The 24236-nt window shown below is 41.4% G+C and overlaps 1 protein-coding gene across 2 annotated transcripts in view; it reads left to right on the forward strand.

Annotated features, from left to right (window-relative positions):
- Positions 1–24236, forward strand: part of PKP1 (plakophilin 1) — a 448336-nt gene that overhangs the window by 418853 nt on the left and 5247 nt on the right. For both annotated transcript variants that reach the window (XM_063453188.1, XM_063453189.1), the window contains exon 12: positions 23638–23722. In XM_063453188.1, the coding sequence (XP_063309258.1) occupies positions 23638–23722 (85 nt within the window). The remainder of the gene's footprint in view (positions 1–23637; positions 23723–24236) is intronic.

Here is a 24236-nt window from a genome sequence, read left to right on the forward strand (position 1 = left end):
TCTGCCTTCCTCCAATCCTCTGGTGCAACACCTGAAACAAAAGAATCTTGAAAAATTAAATACAGAGGTTCACTTATTTCCCCACTTAGCTCCTTAAGTACTCGTGGGTGAATACCGTCAGGCCCCGGAGCTTTATTTACCTAAATTTTCTTTAATAGCTGTAGCACCTTGTCTCGAGTTATCCAATCACAAGTTATCTGCAAGTTTTTTGCAGCAATCGTTTGCATATCTCTTGCCATAGGATCCTCATTAATATATACTGAAGAAAAATAGTTACTTAAAATTTCTGCTTTTTCCTGGTCTTAATTAGCTAATAAACCCACCTCTGTTTCCAGTGTACCTACACTTTCATTTTTTGTTTTTTTTGGAATTGATGTACTTGAAAAAATGTTTAGGGCTGGTTTTGCATTATTTAGTTATCAATTTCTCATTTTCTAGTTTAGCCACTTTAATTGCCTTTTTGCAAGAGTAATTGGATTCCTTATATCTTAAATAGGATGCATCTGATTTGTCTGATATAAGTGCTTTAATTGCCCTTTTCTTATTTTTAATCTCTTGTTTTACTTCTCTACTAAGCCACATTGGTTTTAATTTGTTTCTTTTATATTTATTACCCAATGGTACATACTGAGAAATGTACCTTTCTAATATTTGTTTGAATAGTTTCCATTTATCCTCAGTGTTTTTATCACTAAGGTGTTTATGCCAGTCGATATGTTGTAGAGTTGCCCTAATCTTATTGAAATTGGCTTTTTTAAAATTATATGTTTTAGTATACCCCACTTGCTTTTGCTTTTTTAAGTTTATTTCAAAAGTTACCATATTGTGATCACTATTTCCCAAATGCTCCCCTACTTGAATATTGGTTAAAAGATCAACATTGTTTGTTATGACGAGATCCAGACAAGCATCCCTTCTAGTTGGTGCTTGTACCAGTTGTGACATAAAGGTGTCATTTAACACATTCAAAAACGCGAGTGAGTATGGCACAGTACTTCAAATTTTGTAAGTTCTCTGTCTCCCCTGGATAGGACAGTGGCGGATCCAGAGCCTGATCTCGGGAGGTGCACTTGTAGATTATTTAAAGAAATAATCTAGACACAATAACCACTACAGCTCAGTGTAGTGGTTATGGTGTCTATAGTGCCGGGACCCCCTCCCAGAGTAAGTAGTCAAACCGTTTAAGAACAGTTTGACAACTTACCTGAAGTCTGCTGGGAAATGGGGCTGTAGTAGTGCATAGGAGCAGTAGTGTGTGTGAGTGGTGCAATGTGTAAGGGGTGCAGTGTGTGTGTGAGGGGGACAGTGTGTGAGCGTGTGTGAGAGCGGCAGTGTATGTCAGGGATGCAGTGTATGTGTGGGACAGTATGTGTGTGTAACAGTTGCAGTGTGTGTGTGAGTATTGCAGTGTATGTGAGTGTGGGCAATGTGTGTATATGGGGCGGCAGTGTATGGGGGCAGTGTGTGTGTATGGGGCAGTATGGGGGCAGTGTGTGTGTATGAGGGGGCAGTTTGGGGGGCAGTACGGGTCTATGGGGGTCAGTGTGTGTGTGTATGGGGGCAGTATGGGGGTCAGTGTGTGTATGGGGGGCAGTGTGTGTGTATGGGGGGCAGTGAGTGTGTGTATGGGGGGCAGTGTGTGTGTATGGGGGGCAGTGTGTGTGTATGGGGGCAGTGTGTGTGTGTATGAGGTGCAGTATGGGTGTATGGGGGACAGTGTGTGTATGGGGGGCAGTGTGTGTGTGTATGGGGGGCAGTGTGTGTGTGTATGGGGGCAGTGTGTGTGTATGGGGGGCAGTGAGTGTGTGTATGGGGGGCAGTGTGTGTGTATGGGGGGCAGTGTGTGTGTATGGGGGGCAGTGTGTGTGTATGGGGGGCAGTGTGTGTGTATGGGGGGCAGTGTGTGTATGGGGGGCAGTGTGTGTGTGTGTATGGGGGGCAGTGAGTGTGTGTATGGGGGGCAGTGAGTGTGTGTATGGGGGGCAGTATGGGTGTATGGGGGCAGTATGGGTGTATGGGGCAGTATGGGTGTATGGGGCAGTATGGGTGTATGGGGGACAGTATGGGTGTATGGGGGACAGTATGGGTGTATGGGGGCAGTGTGTGTATGGGGGGCAGTGTGTGTATGGGGGGCAGTGAGTGTGTATGGGGGTAGTATGGGTGTATGGGGGGCAGTGTGTGTGTATGGGGGCAGTGTGTGTGTGTATGAGGGGCAGTATGGGTGTATGGGGGCAGTGTGTGTGTATGGGGGGCAGTGTGTGTGTGTATGGGGGCAGTGTGTGTGTATGGGGGGCAGTGTGTGTGTGTATGGGGGGCAGTGAGTGTGTGTATGGGGGGCAGTGAGTGTGTGTATGGGGGGCAGTATGGGTGTATGGGGGGCAGTATGGGTGTATGGGGGGCAGTATGGGTGTATGGGGCAGTGTGTGTGTATGGGGGGCAGTGTGTGTATGGGGGGCAGTGTGTGTGTATGGGGGGCAGTATGGGTGTATGGGGGGCAGTATGGGTGTATGGGGGGCAGTGTGTGTGTAATGGGGGGCAGTGTGTGTGTGTGATATAAGGGTATGGGGGCTTTTTTTTAATATATATATATTTTTTATTTAAATAAATATTCTATGTCCCTTCTTACCTTTACTGGGGGGAGGGGGGACATTTCCCTGGTGGTCTGGTGGGCGATTCATTGGTGGTCCCAGTGGGGAGAGTGAACTCTAGCCCACGCTCCCGGGCTAGAGTTCACTCTTGCGAGATTTGGAGCGTTGCCGTGGTAACCGCGGCAACGCTCCAAATCTCGCGAGAGGAGGACCCAGAGGAGCTGCAGCCTGACCTCCGGGTCCTCCCTCTCACTCCCTCCCCCGCCGGCCGCCACCAGAGCGGGAGAGACAGTCGGTATTCTCGGGGGGGGGGGGCAATCCCCTGGATTCGCCACTGGGATAGGAGTTGACTGGTTTGAATGAAATGTGTTGCCTATAGTGTAGGTATTGGTTACCTGTTAGTTCAGTGTTAGGTAGAAGTTGTGTTAGTTGTTTAATCGTGTGGTCTTGTAACATGTCTAGGAGCCTAAGATCTTTCCCGTCTTTGTATAGTTGGTATATTTTTCCAGAACGGCCCTCTAAGAATGATGGGTTCTTCGTAAGTGGGTATAGGGGGGATGGGTATGGTGCAATAGTTGTGGCTCAAGAGAGTGTGGACCAAACCTTGATTGTTGCTGTGATTGTTGGGTGCGAGTTGCGGTGGATATGGGGGGCACCTGTGTGGATCCATGGGGTCAAGTGTAGGGGTGTCTCTGAGAAGGAGCTTTTGATATGTACCCAATGGTGCGTTGGTATGAGTTTGTTGCACTCGTATATTCTAGTCAGATGTACAGCTTTATGATATCTATCAACGTCCGGAAGGTTGAATCCTCCCATCTCTCTGTTTTGGGTTAGCAAAGCGTGTGCTATTCTAGGTCGTGAGTGAGACCATATGAAATTAGTGCTGAAAGTTCTAGTTGTTTCAAAGAATTTTTTTGGTATTATAATGTGTAATGTCTGGAGAAGATATAATATATGTGGGAGTATATTCATCTTTACTATGTTTGTTCTACACAACCAGCCAAAGCAGGGCTTGTGCCATATCTTCAGGTCTGTTTGGATGGATGCTAGTAGTGGAGGAAAGTTCATATAGCGATTCAAGTTTGGTCGGGAGGTGTACCCCCAGGTATGTGATGGATTTGTTGGCCCATGTGAAATGGAATGACTTTTGGAGTTGGCTATCTAGTGATTTTGTAGTATAGATTGGTAAGAGTTCACATTTAGTTAGGTTGGCCTGAACATTGGAGACCCTGCTATATTTGTCCATTGCTGACAATATATTTGGTATTGTGGACAAGGGATTTGATATTGTGAATAATAGATCATCTGCGAAATCTTATATTCCTGTTGATGGATTGTGAAGCCCTGTATCTGTTGATTGTCTTGAATCCCCTGGAGGAAAGGTTCTAGAGCTAGAATAAATTAAAGGGGTGAAAGGCGACACCCCTGTCTGGTACAATTTGTGATATTTACTGGTTGGGATAGCTGGCAATTGATGCGCAGTCGGGCTGTGGGCGACGAGTAGATCGCGTCTAGCCATCCTGCCATTGTGACCCAAAGCCCAAGTGACACATCGTGTGGGATATGAGTGTCCAGTTCACACTATCAAATGCCTTTTCGGCGTCAATTGCCAGTAGAGTGCTTTGCATTTTGTGTTTTTGGGCCAAGTACATTAGATTTATGATTTTTGTCATGTTATTTTTAGCTTCCCTACCTGGGACGAAGCCTGCTTGGTCTTGGTGAATAAGTTTTGGGAGGAGGGGTTCCAGTCTGGTGGCCAATATTTTTGTTAGGATTTTTAGGACTATATTGATCAGTGAAATTGGTCTATGACTTCCACATAAAGCGGGGTCTTTTCCTGGTTTGGGGATCAGAGCGATGGTCGCTCCCAGGGCTGATTTGGGGATAGTTGTGGCCAGTCCCTGTGTATTGAATGCATTTATGAAGGGTTGGGCCAAAGTTTGAGATAGGAGTTTATAGTATTTGCCCGTGTATCCGTCAGGGCCTGGGCTTTTACCCAGTGGAACCCCACCTGTATCTTATGCCATGGTTTCTTAATATCTTGGCCGCCGATAGATTTGCAAAGATCTTAACGCTGGAGTAGTCCTCTGGCTGGGTGTTGTTTCAGCTGGCTTTCATAATGTGTTCTTTTATGCTGTAGTAGTGGGCTCTTAGGAGTACGTCCCTTGGTGTTGAATCTGGCAGATGCTTAGGTCGCGGGACCCAATGTATCCTATCTGCCAGCGGTTCGCAGGAATTTCAGGAGCATATGCGTGGTGCAGGCTTCTGGCGTATGCAGGTAAGTCTGCCGGGTGGATACTTTCAGGGACCCCTCGTAGCCTCAGATTGTTTTTACGTGCTCGGTCTTCATGGTCCATGAGTTTAGACTCCAAGAGGATGTTTTTGCTCTATACTTTACGCATGGCTCGCCAGATCGTTGTGCGCTGTGGTGAATTCATCAAGCTTGTTTTCCACGTGGATTTCCTCAGCGTGTTGACCAAGGAGTACCAGCTATTTTATGAGATTGTTGGATAACGCTTCCAGGGCCAGGATTTTGCTATCGGTGAATGACGATAAGTGAATGCCTTTTCCTCAGCTCATCAACGCGTTTTATGTATATATTGCTTTCAAAGATAAAAATTGTATTTGGGACTTGAGTATATGTACCCAGATTTTGATATGAACTTTTCAACTTTTATTTAAGCTGGTCGTGACATGAAAAGCCCTGCGACAGGAGGGCACACGTACCTTTAAGGAAAATTGACTGGCATTGTAATTGCACAAGGTATATATACTATAACCTCACTATCGTGACAAAGTCCGCCAAGTACGGGTGAAACGCATTGATGAGCTGAGGACAACGCCTTCACTTTCCGTCATTCACCGGTATCAGCAGAATCTTCCAGCAGTGTAAAGTTACAGCGTCCCTCCATTCTTCCTTCCAATACTGCGGCTTGAAGAAAGAATTTTATACCAATTCAGCTGCTCCGACGGAGTGGTAAACCTCTTTTCTCTATACACTGCCCATCTGCATGCACTAGACTATACAGTGGTTATTCTAACTTCTTAACCACGTTCTTCATATGTGGCAAAGTTCTTTATAAGGGGTTTCAACAAATTTAAATCAACTACTGTTTTATTATATTCCGCTTGCAGTATCCTTTCAAGGGACAACAAAATAATACTGAACTGCGGATACAGAATACAATTTTATTTTTGCCACAATATCAAAGACACTGTTATCAACCTTGATATGTTATATCCACCACTGTGGAGGTAGGAAATAGACTTTTTGTTAATAACTCAAAAGAATCCAAAAGAATCCATGTTTAAAATGGAATGAGGCAAAAATGTGATTCTTTGTTAATCTAATTTGCATATGCCCACCCAGAATCCTTTGCTGTAGTAACATCACTGCAAATTTGTGATTTCTGTGGGAAAAGCAAGTCTTATGGCTTGACTGTGTAACTACGGCTGGTTCCCTTATTTACCACTATAATGTCTTAAAGCATAGAACTTAGCAGGGCTAACCATACAGATATCTTTTGTCTTTTTAGGTATTTATTATATAAAAATATAAATATAGACATATAAAATCCATTACAATAAATGATAGCAGAGTTTATAAGATTAAACTAAATGCTTGCAAATATCATTAATAGATTAACATACCCTCCTGAACATGTCAACATGTCAGCCTCTCTGTCATTTTAAGATGGAGCAGCGTCTGTCTCCAAGTCTCTCCTCTGTTCCTTAACATTTAAAAGTACACCTATTTATATCTTAGGTGTCTTCATTTTAAGGTCACCATAGTTCATATATGAAAAAGTAACACTTCTTTTACTTTATTCATTTTAGGACCTCTCTTAACTTGGCAAAAATACAGGGCCATAACTAAAGGGTGTACACGTCATGAAAATATTCTTGGCTTAGGTCAAGATAGCATCTTAAAGTCCGAACATCTTTATATACTTAGGGTTACCACAGTATATTATGTACTGAAAGAGTCGTAGCGTAGCCTTGAAGCTTGTTTATGCATTATTGCTATTGTAATTCGTCTGGGACAAAATGGCTCAAACATATACGTATGCACTGAAGGTAGGTAAGAGGTTATTGCTTAAAGAAACAGTTATGAAAAACAATATGTTCCATTTCTAACACCTTGTCAGTTTGCAATATCTCTTAGAGACAAAGTACACCGTTTGAGAAATACAATATTTGCATTTTAAAACTTGTAATATTTGCATTTGCCCATAACTGGTGTGCAGATTTTTGTTTAACATTGTATTAAATACCTATATATACATACATATATGTATTTATAACATTATTCTAAATGTATTTTGATTTTAATATATATGTATATTAATATCAAAATCAAAATACAGTTAGAACAAATTTAAACCTGTATATATTTTTTAAATTAAATTTTTTTCAATTTATTTATAATTTTTTTTTTTATTTATATATATATATATATATATATATATATATATATATATATATATATATATATATATATATATATATATATATATATATTATGCAATTTCTGGCACTCTTCCCAAATAATAATACATACCAGGTGCTTCTCTGTGCAAAATACTATAAACAAAGCAAGAAATGAGAGCACTCCATGGATTTGGTAAATCAAATTACTGTATTCAAATAGCACGCAAAAAAAATAAAATAAATCGACGTTTCGACCGTCTAGCGGTCTTTATCAAGATGCTGTCATATACAAAAACCTCAAATATATACATAAACGCTTGTTAAACTTACCCAATCACCAAGTGCTCCCTGTGTGTCCAATCTGCCATGTAAATGAAGCCGCAAATCGCGGATCGTTGTGTCAATTGCCATAAAGTGACGTGTGGTGAAATCACCATGTGTTGCCTAGAGACGGCAAAGCTGTTTAAAAACCAAATGTCGGCAGAGATTTAAAATCAATACGGAGGATAAATAAAATTATATGTTGCATATGTGTTTTCATAAATGTCTAAGCAACTGCCTAACTGATTGTTGGACACACTAGCTCACTCTAGTGTCCAACGATCAGTTAGGCAGTTGCTTAGACATTTATGAAAACACATATGCAACATATAATTTTATTTATCCTCCGTATTGATTTTAAATCTCTGCCGACATTTGGTTTTTAAACAGCTTTGCCGTCTCTAGGCAACACATGGTGATTTCACCACACGTCACTTTATGGCAATTGACACAACGATCCGCGATTTGCGGCTTCACTCACATGGCAGATTGGACACACAGGGAGCACTTGGTGATTGGGTAAGTTTAACAAGCGTTTATGTATATATTTGAGGTTTTTGTATATGACAGCATCTTGATAAAGACCGCTAGACGGTCGAAACGTCGATTTTTTTGCGTGCTATTTGAATACAGTAATTTGATTTACCAAATCCATGGAGTGCTCTCATTTCTTGCTTTGTTTATATATATATATATATATATATATATAAATTATAAATAAATTGAAAATAGTAATATATAGTTAAAAGCCTTCTAAGTGTATTTTACTATATACAGAAGTGTATTATATATATATATATATATATATATATATATATTTGAAGGCTTAGCCTGTAGTTGTGGGAGGGGCTTGGTTTCCCTATAAAAGGGCTACCAATCCACTCTCACCTTACCGTTAATGGTCTGGCGAGTCTAAAACGTTAACTTCCGGTTCAGACCGCCATCTTGGATTCTTCTTACCTGTTCCTCGTGGTCTCCTGGTCCAGTGCTCTCCTGGGTTGTCCGGTGCTCTCCAGGCTCTTCTTCCTGCCGCCGGCGTCCGCACAGCTTGTCCGGTACTTGCCGCCGCAAAAAAAACGTAAGTTAGGCCCGCCGTAAAGCAAACTGCTGCAAAATTCACGGCTTTACACGGCGGAGCCCCATTCGCATCAACCGCACGCGGTACTTTTCATTCATATAAAGCACGCCGCTCTGCGATTTTACCACTCGCATGTTTCATCACTGAAACTAACGAACGCAGCATTCGGCTATACACATAGCATTTTTCTTCTCGGCTCAATTAAATGTATCTATTCGTATGTACCTATACTCCATCTAATTCGCGCAATTACTCACGAATTAAACACAATTTTCATCCAATTCTCAAGGGGAATTTCGCCCCTACCGGTCACAAACTATATTACACTCATAAATTCTATTATATATATAAATATCTACACTTGATTTTCCCTGACATCTTCCCACAGGTTTCCTTACCAGGGAATCGTACCAGGATTTGGGGTTCTGACATCTGTATCATTTGTATTTTTCTTTATAGGTGGGTAGGAATTTAAATATGATTCATGTAAAGGCCAATAAAACATAGGATATTAGTTAAGTGTGTAATTTACTCTTCTAGGTTCTCAGTCATTGGACGGTAGCTTTTACAAGCAAGAAATCCGTCACTTTCTTTCGGTTAAATCCCCTCTGCTGATTATCGGGTAGGTTCTGGTTCTAAGGTCCACGATCTGGCCTAACCATTACCTATATATAAAGATATTTATAGATCATCTTATACCCACAGGTCAACTACTCGACACTATCACAGTCACTCTTCATTGAGAGCTCGGCCTGACTCACATATCAGGTACTACGCCAGAACCAATTACTTTCTATGCTTTAAGGGGTACTGGTCCTAGGTTATGTGGCCCAATTAGATAAAAAAAATTCTGGTCTTAATCCATAGGCTAGTGGTCTCTCGAGGCCAACATCCCCATCCTCATACTCGGAGGTACTACGCCCCTCGGGCCAAATCATAGCTAGCCGCCTCGCAACAATGCAAAGAGAGGGCCTCACCTGTCACTCCCAAACTTTCTTATGCTTTAATTGACACCGAGAGGCCAACACCCCGCCACAACGTTCGGTGGCCTCAAACTTCCCCTCGGGCCCACGCATAGATAGTGCCTCTCAAGCCGCTTGGCAACTAGTAGGGACTCATCTGTCACGCTCAAAAAGCTTAATTGTTTCACCGCTTGGTATCTAGCTAGCCCACCAGTACCCACCCACAAACCCATTACATACGACTGATCATATCAATTTTATAATTTCAGTTATGTCACTAACGCCTGATATCCCTGTGAGGAACTATCTCTACCTAGCACACCCGCTAGGCCTGCCACCCCTGGTCCTGGTACAGATGTGAATAGCCCTGCATCCCTTAGATCATGGACCATACCACGTCTTACAGCAGAACTCAGAAGACGCTGCATTCCTTTCCCAGCTACAGCTAGGAAGGCGGAGTTGTATAGGCTACTGAACGCTACCACTGACAACTCCAAGGCAGGGGAAGGCCCTAGCGGGACCCAAGTACCAGCTTTTCATGCTATGATGACGTCCCTTATAGCATCCATTGGCACAATAAGCAACAGGCTGGACAAATTGGAGGCCGTTAGTGCTAGTCAGTCCACAACAAACACGACGGTCACCACTCAGCCTCTTGCCAATACCTTGCCCGGTAATACCCTGGCAGCTACGGCAATTATAGAATCTATTGATCCCTCACATATGGTCCCAGCTCACCTTAAAAAGGACATTCTGGAGGGCAAGGACGTTAAACTAGCTTCATTGCTCATTGCCTCCCAGGATGTCCTAGAGAACAGGACCTTTGCTTATGGGGACATTTCGGTAGTCCTAAGGGCTAGAGACCCTCGCCTGAACAAAAAATTGACCATCCCAGAATTTGTATTAGGGTTTGGTATCTATAGAGATGTATACTGCACTGTTTACCCAGGGAAAAGAGCTGAGCTGGATGCGTACATGCACAAGATGGTGGATCTGGGGCACAAATACGGTGGTACTGCATTTTATGTTTACCACCGTTCCTTCTCTGCAAAGGTGGCTGCAGCTCTGGCTCAATTCAATTTAAGCATTAATTGGAATAAGTTGGACACTGAGCTGTTCTGCAGGCACTTTGCAGGCCTCAGACCCCCAACTTGTGCAGTATGCTCATCAGCAACCCACAGCACAAAGTTCTGCCCTAATACAGCCGAGGTTGAGAAAAACCAAGCAGCAATAAACCTCCCAAGACCTACTAAAGGTTTAAAAGATAAATTAGGAAGAGATATTGTCTTCTTAGGCAAATCCCAAGTGTGTAACAATTTTAATGCAGGCAATTGTGGTTTTAGCTCTTGTAGATTGATGCACGTATGTTCACACTGTTTTAGGTCCCATTCCAAGACAATGTGCCCAAATAAAGCTTTTCCAAAACCCTATCTCACATGCGTGAACCTCAGCTTATTCACCGATTTGCTACATCTACACCCATCACGACATTTCAGTGACTATCTTATAACAGGATTGTCGGAGGGTTGATTGTCACAGGGTTGATACATTTACCTACAGGCACACTGGAATGTGACAACCTACTATCCACACTAGAGGACCCACAGCTAGTACAAAAACTCATCACGACCGAGGTGAACCAAGGGTTCTTGCTGGGTCCTTTCCTTTCACCACCCTTCACTTCTTGGAGAACCAATCCCATTGGGATTGTCACGGGAAAAAACTCCCTTAAACCCAGGCTGATCATTGATTTATCTGCACCACATTCCTCCACGGTCCCTAGCCTAAATTCCCTCATACCATCTGAAGAGTTGTCACTACATTACGCCACTATCAACCATGCCATTGGGGCCATCATTAAGGCAGGCACGGGGGCATGGTTACGTAAAACGGATGTAGTGAATGCCTTCAAATTACTTCCTTTGCACCCTACACTTTGGCACCTTCACGGCATTAAATGGGAAGGGTTATATTATTTCTTCACCCGTCTCACTTTTGGCTCTAAAAGCAGCCCGCGTATTTTTGACACATTTACAGAGGCTTTATGTTGGTTGTTACTTAATGTATGTAAATGCACCACAGTTATTCACTATTTAGACGATTTCCTCATGATTGAGAACAACACACTTCCACCCACAAGTTTAAAACACATGTTGGCATTATTTGAATCACTCACTATCCCAGTCTCCCCACACCAGACATTGGGGCCCGACACTCAGATGCACTTTTTGGGGATACAACTGGACACCGTACACATGCAGGCTAGCCTCCCTCATGAGAAAATTGAGCGTATCCTGGCAAGCATTGACCATTACCTACGGCAAGGTTGTTGCACCGAAAAAACTACAATCATTGCTGGGATCGCTTAACTTTGCAATGAGAATCATTCCCCAGGGCAGATCATTTATTTCACACTTACTATCCCTATTTCCACAATTTACCTCAGACACATCAAGTATTACATTAGACAACCATGCAACATCCGATTTGCGTATGTGGGTAATTTCTCACTTCTTGGAACGGGCGAGCCATGTTTATACCACCTCACTCTGACACTTCACCTACACTATGGACAGACGCAGCAGCAAACACAGGATTTGCAGCAATCTGGGGAGACCAATGGCTCGGGGAGCCATGGCCAACTGAGGTCAAATCACTCAAAAAATTCACAGAGACCTCAGCTTTATTCTTATTGTACCCCATCGTGGCGGCGGCCGTTACCTGGGGACCACATTGGTCCGGTCACACGGTTAGGTGCTATTCGAATAATATGGCTACTTGCCATATTGTCAATAAAGGCCGGTCATCATCCCTGGTAATTATGAGACTCTTAAGACGACTCACATGGGTAGCAGCCACTTGTCAATTCTTTATCACATGTATTCACGTTCCAGGGTGCACAAACATCGGTGCTGATCACTTGTCTCGATTTCGTTTTCAGGAATTCTTCACGACACTACCCACCACCTCCAGACTGGCAACTCCAGCCCCACTTTTCAAAGACATGAATAAGATAATGGATTAAAAGCTTTGTTAGATCACGCACGTCACATTTCTTACATGGCACTTTCTGTAAATACTAGAAACACTTACGATAGAGCATTTCACATATTCAATAAATTCATCACTGATTTCCACTTTAACGACATGTTCATGTTAGAATCAATATTGGGTTTCACTTCCTTTTGCCACATTAACCTTAAACTATCATTTAACACAATAAAACTATACCTTACGGGAATTCAACACCACATGCTTATCCAACAACCCAACGCTATGAGTTTCCTGTCCTCATATCAAATCAAGACAGTACTTAAAGGCATTAAGAAATTGGACGCACATGTCCCCTCAAAACGCCTACCCATAGATGACATATTCCATACACTAGTCAATTTGTTAGATTCCTCTCCTTTTGAGCCCAGGACGAATACGGTAATAAAGAAAGCTATATATTTAGCTTTTTATGGATTCCTCCGTCCCAACGAATTCATCACTAAGACCATTACAACCCCCGATTACTTGAGAACTATGGACTTAGGGAAACAGAACGACCATTACCTACTCATGCTAAAACAATCAAAAACCAGCACCATACTGTTACGATCCCCTTGTACCCTACTCATAACAAATATATATACCTCCCATAGTTCTTTCGGTGATTACATCAAAATCACAACATAGGCACGAATTTCAACCAGTACTCAATGGGATTTTGCCCTTACTGGTTACAAATGTTATTACAGTCACTTATTAAAATTCTACTAAAGTAAATATAGATGATGAAGCCTGGATGTTGTGAACTAATATTCCTGACCTTTTTCCACAGGTTCATATCAGGGGTTTGTACTTAGGAATTGTGAATTCTGACGTATGTGTCAAATTATATTTACTTTCTCGGTTGGTTGGAATTTGATTTGATTCATTCTTGGGACCAAATGATACATGTTGAATTAGTTGGGTATGTAAATGTACTCTTTTAGGTTCTTGAACTTGACGGTAGCTTTTACAAGCACAAGAAAGCCGTCATCATCTTCCGTTTAAATTCTACCCTCTGCATAGTGTCTAGTAGGTTCATTTGATTTCAGGCACACGATATGGCCAAACTACTACCTTACACTCAGACGCTTATATATCAATTCTCATGTCTCATGTTTATAAATGATCTTAAAGACAGCATTGAAAGTCATGTTTCAGTGTTTGCAGATGACACTGAAACAGATGACAGTGTTTGCAGATGACACTGAGTCCTGTCTCTTATTGGGAAAAAATGCTATATCACTACAAGGGATTGCTATGCTCTGCATACTCCCTTGGATAATCACTTCTAAGCTCTTTTAAGAACTTGTTCCTGTTTTGCTCTCAGAAGGAGTCTACGGTGGTTGTGATGTCTGGCGGAGCGCTTGGAGCCCTCTGTAAGCGCTAGGAGCATCCTTCAACGGAGGTACCCAGTCGGGGTGCCAGGTGATCCGTTACAACCGGTGTATTCATTCAATTGTATGATTTAATCCTTCATCTTCCACCTCAAATTTTTGGAAATGCTGATATAAAAAGTTTTTTGTTTTTTTTATTGATTTCTTCTGGGATATTTCTGAAACATAAATTGCATCGATCTGTCTTATCATTGTGTTCATCCTTTAGAGCATAAAGTCTTGCTTTTCTTGAGGAGAAGAATACAGAGTATCAAGATTCTGCAGCTTTCCTTATTATGTACTGTATTTGTTTAATACATTCATTAGCATTTTTATTTCTGTAATGCCTTTTTTGATTTCTGATATTAATTCATCCATAACTTTCTCAAGGCACTTTCTTAGAAAAACTTGTTTTCTGTTTGTTTGTTTTTTTATTGCAAAAAAATAGAGAACTTACCCAGTCAGGAGTGTAAAGAGGGTGATGTAGATTAATTTAGAAATAAACAAATATGTTTAAATTTCTATCTGTTCCTGTCCAAATCTGAGATGATTAAATTGCGTATACGCAGAAGTAAGTTCACACTGACACATGGAGTTCAGGTTAAAAGCACTTCAGAAAATTTAATGGCATCTGGGCAAAAAAACAGGCTTACAACCCCTATAAGAGCAGAATGACATCATCATTGAATATCAGATAATAACAAATAAACATCATTAATTGGATTAAATGTTAAGTGGCTATGTCAATGTCCACCCATCAATATTATTAATTGGCTCAGGGATTTGAGTGACTAGTGGGGCACCCTCCCATCATGGGATGTCGTCTTTACTCGATGGGAGGGGGAATCTGGCGGCTAGCCATTTTGGGTAGTTAGTGATGTCAGATTCGTGATCAGGCTCAGGCTTCTTTTTATGAATAGAACATTTCATTAGTACAGTGTTCTCATGGCCTTCAGATTATACTATGTTGCAAATTACAGGAGATTCAGCAATTCCGGGGTTAGTCATGTCTTTATAGAAAATACAGTCTCTATTCATTATACTAAATGCTGTTAGGAAATTCTGTCATGTAATGTAGACAAAATGGAGGGTCTGTCATAATGTGAGGTTATGTGAGATTAAAATGGAGTTAGTACAATAATTCAATACAGGTGCAATAAAGATTTTTAAATAATTCTACATCAGTCCCCCCTATGAAATGTTAGATTCTAAAAAATATAAACTTTATTGGTTAGTTCCAGAAGACAGGTTAGCCCAAAGGCACAAAACCCTATGAAGTAACGGTTCTTAAAGTCTTCTTAGTTCTTCAGAGGGACATCATAAAATAGACAAGCTTACATTACCATATGGACCTGTGTTATCTGGAGTATAGGCACAACAAGTCATGGTGACAGGTAAATGTTATTGGTTGCAATAGATATAATAAATGCAAATTAAAATATTATTATTATCAGTGACGGTTGGGAAAATGGACTCAAACTTTCCTTTTACTGAAAAATCATCTGGTACCCCCCTTGGCACACCTATGGCATCAATATATATATGTGTCAAACTTTCCCTTTAGAGGGGTGCTCCTCTTTGTGTTCTGAAGCATGAATGTGGTGTGTCAAGAGTACCTTGTCATGTATTATGTGTATGGACATAATAACCTTGGCTAGGGCACATTTGCTTATGCATCGTAGTATTAAACCTGTCCCACGCTACATCAGCGTAGGTGGACTCGGATCATTTAGTCAATATTAATATCACCACAAATTCAGGATGGGCAAAAAATCCTGAGGAAGCTTGGCATTTGGATCTCTTTAGCTTCACGAGGTCTCCTTTTGGGGTCCTCGGCTTTCCATCGATGGCAGGTGGTCAGGCATTATTATGGCCATCAAACACCTACTTGTTGGTATCTTTTTTTTTTTTAACAAGTCATTTTTCCTTTAGAGTCAAAAGTGTGTCAAAATCAACAAATGTTACTTCCCATGTTGCAGAGAGAGAGAGTCTTGAATCTGGAACAATGAATCCACTGAATGATCTCTGCAACTTTCACAATGCACAATTGGGTATATGGTCTTGGTTGTCATATTGATGACCGGCTAGGCTTCTGGCCATCCTGACAAAATGTCTATTATAACTAGTGCATATTTGACCCAGCAGCTCTTTGTCACCTGGATTCTTGAAAGGGATAGTGAGAGTTAGCTAGGTGCTTAGGATTCTCCTCCTCTTCTGCCTGAGCTGTCCTTGGCACAAATAACACAGGATCGGCAGTAACTGATGATTAGAGGAGTAATTCTAGGTGCTTTAGAGTATTTAGAGATCAAAGAGTTCATGAGGGTCTTGGATAGGTATAAAGTTCCATGGGCCCACTGCCCAGTACATGTTTTTGGGTAAACAGAACTTGAGAGTGTTGGAGTACAGCCCGTCTTTAAGGGTTGCCCCTTTCTGTTTTTCCAGCTTTGTATTTCTTCAGGGTCAGCAGCTGCTTGTCATTCTTTCAGAAGCTTGAGATCTGTGGGTAGGATCTACATGGTGAGTATAGAAGTTTCTTCAGCGGACACCCTTCTGTCCACTTCCCTTGGTGCACTTGTGGCTTGGTTGGCAGCTTGGTCAGCTGAGTGGTGCTTCTTATCTTCCAGATTGATCCAAAATAATGTGCTGCACCCAGGGCATATCTTGAGTGTAGATATTGGCATGTCTTCCTTCAGGCATTTTGTATGCCACTGAGAAGGCTGTCAATTCAGCGTCTCGAGCAGATGTGGGGGAGGAAAGTGAAGATGCTTGACGTACCTGATCTTCTGTAGCAACAGCAAATCCAGTATGGTACCTTTCCTCTTTATCCGCAAACAGAGTGGAGTCAGGATCTGGTAAAGCTACTGCATGCTCTGTTGAAAGGTGTCTTGTTTCTTCTTTCATCTGTTCAAAGCAACCATGAGGAGCAGTAGAAGAGGTTTCCTCACCTATTTCTGTGTGAGATTGGGGGTATTTGTCTTTCTATTTACCGTTCTCTTGCTGACCCCCCTCTGTAGAGTTGTGAATTGATTGTTAGTGTTTCATGTTTTGTTCTAATGAGTCAGGTTCCTTTCATGAGATTTCTGGGGACTTAGTGAAGAAAAAACATGAGGGACAGCCACCTCCCTTACAGGTGTCTTACTTCCATGGGAATCTGGGTCAGGACCGCACTATTTCCTTGAGAGTGCCCAAAACAGTTCTTTCATGATGAAGTACACCTCCACCAGTCTGAATAATTTTTCGTTAGAATAATTTTTTGTTAGTGTGGTATTCCCCCCTGGGAAGTGGCGGAAGAGTGGCCAGAGCAACTTTTCTTCAAAATATAATGTTGTCAGGTAGAGGCAGAGTTGTCTATGAGCGGAGGAAATTGGTAAGGAATAAGAAGGGAGGAAGCATATAAAGGATATAGATATGGTAGTGGGGAGATGGAGGAATGAGTAGTGGATAGAGCGAGAGGGGAAGAAGGTGGAGTAGGAAGGACAGGGGAAGTAGGAAGAGGAGAAGGTGGAGTAGGAGGAGGAGAAGGTGGAGTAGAGGGAGGAGTAGAAAGAGGAGGGAGGAGTAAGAGCAGGAAGAAGGAGTAGGAGGAGGAGAAGGTGGAGTAGAGGGAGGAGTAGGAGGAGGAGAAGGAGGAATAGAGGAGAAGTAGGAGGAGAGAGGAGAAGGTGGAGTAGAAGGAGAAAGTGGAGTAGAGGGAGGAGTAGGAGGAGGAGAAGGAGGAATAGAGGAGGAATAGAGGAGAAGTAGGAGGAGAGAGGAGAAGGTGGAGTAGAGGGAGGAGTAGGAGGAGAAGGTAGAGTAGAGGGAGGAGTAGGAAGAGGAGGGAGGAGTAAGAGCAGGAGGAAGGAGTAGGAGGAGTAGAGGAGAAGTTGGAGGAAAGAGGAGAAGGTGGAGTAGAGGGAGGAGTAGGAGGAGGAGTAGAGGAGAAGTAGGAGGAGAGAGGAGAAGGTGGAGTAGAGGGAGGAGTAGGAGGAGAAAGTGGGAGACTGTAGATGAAGGGGAGGGATCGGTGGAAGGAGTAAGCGGGGGTGGGCAGGTAAGGGAGCAGACAGGTGATGTAGCAATGGAGGATACATCAGAAAACAAGACTAGGTAGAAATGCAATGGAGGCTGCAAATAGCCCATGTACAACAACTATTAACTGGCCCTATGCTTTCCCTAGAGAAAAATAATAAAAGGCTAACATGCTCATCTTGTCTGCACAGGCCTCGAACGTTTCACTCCGTGGGTGCCCCGCAGTGGCTAGCCCACCACTTCTCCCACACCAGACTTGTGCCCGTGGAGACAGACGCTATCCCTGACTCTTGTTCTTTATTTTCTTAATTTATATCCAACATTTCAAAATGTAATTCCTACTTATATCACAAATATACATTATCACAATTTTATGTCTCGCAAATGGGGTAAAATTTATTCTACTCTTCACTGATAATGTATTTTTAAAACATACAAAATCGACAAATAACATTGTATTCTGCGAAATAAATAAAAAAGATAATGGAGATTTTGTTAAGCTTATAAATAGCTATACATTAATTCACATTTCTTGTTCTCCAGTTTCTGGCTGTTAATGACAATGTACAATGTAATAGAGCAGCAGAAAATGCTAGCAGAATGCTTGGTTGCATAGGGAGAGGTATTAGCAGTAGGAAGAGGGAAATGCTCATGCCATTGTACAGAACACTGGTGAGACCTCACTTAGAGTACTGGATACAGTACTGGAGACCATATCTTCAGAAGGATATGGATACCTTAGAGAGAGTTCAAAGAAGGGCTACTAAACTGGTTCATGGATTGCAGGATAAAACTCACCAGGAAAGGTTAAAGGATCTTAACAGGTATAGCTTGATGAAAAGACGAGACAGGGGAAATATGATAAAAGCATTTTAAATACATAAAGGGAAACAACACAGTAAAAGTGGAGACTATATTTAAAAGAAGGAAAACTACCATAACAAGAGGACATAATCTCAAAAATAGAGGGACAAAGGTTTAAAAATAATATCAGGAAGTATTACATTACTGAGAGGGTAGTGGATGCATGGAATAGCCTTCCAACTGGAGTGGTAGAGGTTAACTCAGTAGAAGTGTTTAAGCATGCGTGGGATAGGCATAAGGCTAAGCACTTGCTGCTAGTAACAGATCTAGAATCAATACACTATAATGCCCAAAGTCTCAATTCCTATGCATATGCAATAATAAAATATCTGGTCTTACAACAAAAATTATGTTAGTCAGTCAGTCTTTTAATCTTGGAGGCAAACATTATCCAGTAAAAAACAGATTGGAACACACTCCCACCTTATTCATTTGTTAATAGTTATGCTTATAATGTTAACTGGTTCCTTTTCAATTTGATCAAAACATTTTGAAACCAATCCTTAATTGTATTACCATTTGTTCAAGAAATCTTCGTTTATTAGAAATTTATTTTAGTAAATGTTCTTTAAGATAACCCCTCTTCCAGCATGTTATCAATTTTTGTACACAAAGTTAAAACACACTTGTTACTTACACGTGAATCGATACACATATATATTCTATCTACATATTAACCATCACTTGTCACAGACACTTTCCTGATATAGGGAAACTAATAGCAGGATTATTTTAGTAATTGTAACTTTCTTGTTCATAATATGTGGGAATTAAGGAAGACAGCATGTCTTAGGATAGGATGAGCATGGTAGGAGTAGATCTCGTCAGCCTTGGATGGCCAGAATTGACACGATATATGGGCGGATATGACCTCACTAAGGGCAGAGTGAGGGCACTTAAGGACAACCTTCTTTTGTTCTAGGGGCCATTTTCTTTTAGGGCATTTCAGCTTAGCTACACTAAGTTATAGCCTAATAAAATAAATCAGAGAAGCAACATTCTGTTAGGCAAAATGAAATACTAAACTATGGACAGACTTGACGGATTAAATAAGACAAATGAAAACATACATTTAACAGCCCGTGAAGCTTTGGAATAACATGGTGCAAAAATAAACTCACGGGATGCAACTAACCTCCCCCATCATTCACCAGCTATTAATCACCCAACACGTCCAAATACATATACAACGCCACGGAACCTGCTGGCGTCACACAAATGGCAACAACAACAACAATACACAAACCCTAGAAACCTCCTATACGACACATCACTCCTATGTAAGTAGCAAAATACAGAATTAGAATATTTTCTAGCAAAAATTCCATTGCCAAGTCTTATCAGTAGTTCTGAATAACTCTACGGAAGAAAAATCTGAATCGCAACCCCCAGAGAGAGAGAGAGAGAGACTGCAAGCAGAATCTCTTTAACCATGTCAATGCTGTACAGTAACAAGACAGAAGGATAGCTACATTACAATTATTGCAAAAGCAAAGAGACACAAAAACACAACATTTAGTAATACTCTCAGTGATTAAAAAAAATACAAAACCCCCACCCTCTACCAGGGTAATGGCGAACACAAAATACAAAAAACAATTATTATGATATACATACATTCTTAACCCTTTGTGATCTAGTTCTTCCTCAACCCAACCTTCCTGCTGAATAGCTCTTGCTACTCTGTACCAGTAAAGCATTATCTGTAAGCTTGCTTTCTTCTCTGTCAGTAATCTACGCCAGCTTTCTGGCTGCAATCTACCACATGAAGGCACAGCAATTTTACACACTTTAGCAACCTCTATCTTCAACTAGATCACACGCGCTAGCCAGCCCTTATTGGGCTTTATAATCCCTGTCTCATATCCCCCTATAAAAGGCGTCCCAGATATAGGGGAAAGAAGATGAAACAGAGTGTCTACAATGGTCGGCTGCCACCTGAAAGGGTGGGTCCCTCCAAGTGCATCTTCCCAAAACGCAGACTAGTCACTAATTCCGTGTACCCGAGGTGGTAGCCACGGATTGGAGCGGGGTGAGAAGTGTGTGACCAATCACTTCTCTCACAAGAGAAATAGGAGCGGATAGTGTAAAATAATACAGGAAGTATAGAAAAGGTAAAAGTAAAGTGGAATTTTAGAGACAGACACAGGAGTTTGAATGACTCCCAATTTAAACAAAAACAACAGTACAATTGAAATACAGTGCATGCATCACAGTTCAAATAAAATCAACAGTAATCCCTTTCCTTTACTCGTGTGACCAAAGTCACCTCCCTCAACCTCGTAGTGTCCCCGCTCGGAGAACGACTTCCTCAAGTCTCACTACCAGCGGCCACAGGAAACAGCAACCATCTCCGACCCGAATCCTGTATAGCCTCCCTTGTTACAGCAGTCCACTAAGTGTGGCCACCTCTATCCTCACTCCCGTAGCGCCCCTACGGACCCACCCGTAAGTCTCACTACTACGTGGTGCTGGAGACAAGCAATACCTGCTTGAATCCGCCCGCCACAAATAAAATTGGAATTCCACCAGCCTCAGCGCTCGAAGCTGGAGGGTACCACCTCTCTGCAAGCAGAGTTATGTGCACAATGAGGCTAGCTAGGCTATCAAAGTGACACCAGAAGGACCCCCAGGAAACTATGAGTCTACACAATCTCCACAGATCCAACACCCTCTTTTTCCTTACAAACACACCCAGGCAACAGATAGACTAAATGCAGGTAAAAAGTATTAACAAATAAGGTATAGGCTCTCTGGGCAAGATATTACCTGTCTTTGATGTCCTCTTGGCAGCAGTCACAGACACTTGAATAGATAAATCTGAAAGGGGAAAGAAACATACCGGGCTGCTGCAGTCAGTCTCCACCGTGTATTTAGAGGTGATCAATCTCCATCTTTCCCCTGGGATTCACCCACCCAGGTCTTCTTGGACAGCTGCCAGATAGGTCATAACCCAGGCCCCACGTTGGATGCACCAAATTGATGTAGATTAATTTAGAAATAAACAAATATGTTTAAATTTCTATCTGTTCCTGTCCAAATCTGAGATGATTAAATTGCGTATACGCAGAAGTAAGTTCACACTGACACATGGAGTTCAGGTTAAAAGCACTTCAGAAAATTTAATGGCATCTGGGCAAAAAAACAGGCTTACAAGCCCTTATAAAAGCAGAATGACATCATCATTGAATATCAGATAATAACAAATAAACATCATTAATTGGATTAAATGTTAAGTGGCTATGTCAATGTCCACCCATCAATATTATTAATTGGCTCAGGGATTTGAGTGACTAGTGGGGCACCCTCCCATCATGGGATGTCGTCTTTACTCGATGGGAGGGGGAATCTGGCGGCTAGCCATTTTGGGTAGTTAGTGATGTCAGATTCGTGATCAGGCTCAGGCTTCTTTTTATGAATAGAACATTTCATTAGTACAGTGTTCTCATGGCCTTCAGATTATACTATGTTGCAAATTACAGGTGATTCAGCAATTCCGGGGTTAGTCATGTCTTTATAGAAAATACAGTCTCTATTCATTATACTAAATGCTGTTAGGAAATTCTGTCATGTAATGTAGACAAAATGGAGGGTCTGTCATAATGTGAGGTTATGTGAGATTAAAATGGAGTTAGTACAATAATTCAATACAGGTGCAATAAAGATTTTTAAATAATTCTACATCAGTGGGATACATGCCAGGTGCGTGTACCCAGTGTAGTGGAAGCCAAAACAGAAAAAAATCTCTTTAAATAAAAAGACTCTTAATAGAGTCTAGTAAAAAAAAAAATCACAAACCTCTATATACTAAAACAACCATCTTTTAAAACAAATCTGGTTCCCGGGAGAAGGAAAATTGAAGAAAAGGGTCTTTGCTTATGGTAAAGCTAAGTAATTCCTAACAATACGGGGGGGATATCAGTGCCCCCTATAGGTAAAATAAAAATATCCTGCGCCTGCTAGAAGCCCAGATTTTTACATTAAAGTAAAGTAAAAATAAATGAAAAACAAATATAGAATAAATTATACTTAGCTCATTCACAAAAGTTTTATTGGCACAGTTTTTTAGACTTTCTGCTCTTCACATCCATCTTTACTATTATCGTGGGACCTTCCAGGTGAGTAAGTCCACGACCCCATAGAGCAAAGGAAAGTGAAGCGGTCATGCCTTCCACCCTCGCCACATCACTAAGTTTTATCACCAAAACCTGATGCTCCCGAGAATCCGTCTTGACAAACTCCTCACTGCTCTCCGGGACTCATCACCACTGCCACCCTTCCTCTGCCTTATGCTGGGACAAATGGTCTGGCTTCTCCATTCCTGCCTCTTTACCCTGAAAACGCTGTCCCCACCCCGCCCCACCCAGAGTGCCTGTTACGTGCACTTTAACACACTGTTCCTCATTACTCTTATAAACCCCCCCCCCCCCCACCCCCCTTGCAGGTATCTGGAATATGGCAGCTTACTTCTCCCTTCCAGCTATAATGGGCTGGTTACTGCATTACATCTATCAATTCTGGACCTTGTTCTGGTAGACAGCCTGGAGGAACCATTACACAACATCTCTAACTCACATTTTCTCAGCCTTGGTCTACATCACATAGATTTTTCCAACTTCCCACTTTACCATGACATCATTGTTGAAATCAATAGTAACATCACATATAACCTAACACATGGTCTTTCTACAAGTTTGGTATATAAATCACATACATTTCTATGAATGGTTTAACTGATATGTGGGAAGATGTCACTAGTGATACCATTAATTATGATGACATATTTATGAAGGTAATGCCATGTGTAATGTTATCATGTCTGACATACCATATTGATATGTTTCTATAATTTCATTTTCTATGATTTGTATTATGATGTTTTAGGTAATATAGCTAGGGTAGCCACCTACACATAGATATAAATGAATATATAGATGTCCTTTGTACAGTATTAACATGTAATATCCTTTTAGATCCTCTCCTAAAGCTGCAGAGGCTGCTCGACTCTTCCTGACAGACATGTGGGCTCAGAAGGAGTTGCAAGGGCTCCTCAAACAGGTAACTGACTTGTGAGTCTAATGTAACTATTGTTAAGAATTAGGTCTAATTATTTATATAACTCTTGTTCAGAGATTATGCCTGATATATATGACATTATATTTAATAAAAGAATCATGAAGAGAAACCCTGAGTTAATCAGCTAATGTTATTTTATGGAGCTCCATTTGTCAGAAGATTACAAGGCTTCATGGGATTTTTTTTCTCATAAAAGTTCAATACTCACTAAACTAACATCCATAGATTACAGCAGTATCAACATAAATTTGATGTAGACTCCATAGCGTATGCCTAATGCACAGCTCTATCAAAAGAAAAGAGAAAAATCCCATATAATAAAATTATCCTGAACTGACTTTTTGATTGAAAAATAATTATAATTAAACTGCAGCAAGGGAGCCGTAGATAGCATATGGAGATATACTCAAACAGAAACAGCAGAAATAGAACAGGATGGCACTAGTCTAATTCAAAGTGCACATGCTCATAAAGAAATCATTAAATAGTGTCACTA

This window comes from Pelobates fuscus, chromosome 1 (assembly GCF_036172605.1).
Source record: "Pelobates fuscus isolate aPelFus1 chromosome 1, aPelFus1.pri, whole genome shotgun sequence".
NCBI lineage: Eukaryota > Metazoa > Chordata > Amphibia > Anura > Pelobatidae > Pelobates > Pelobates fuscus.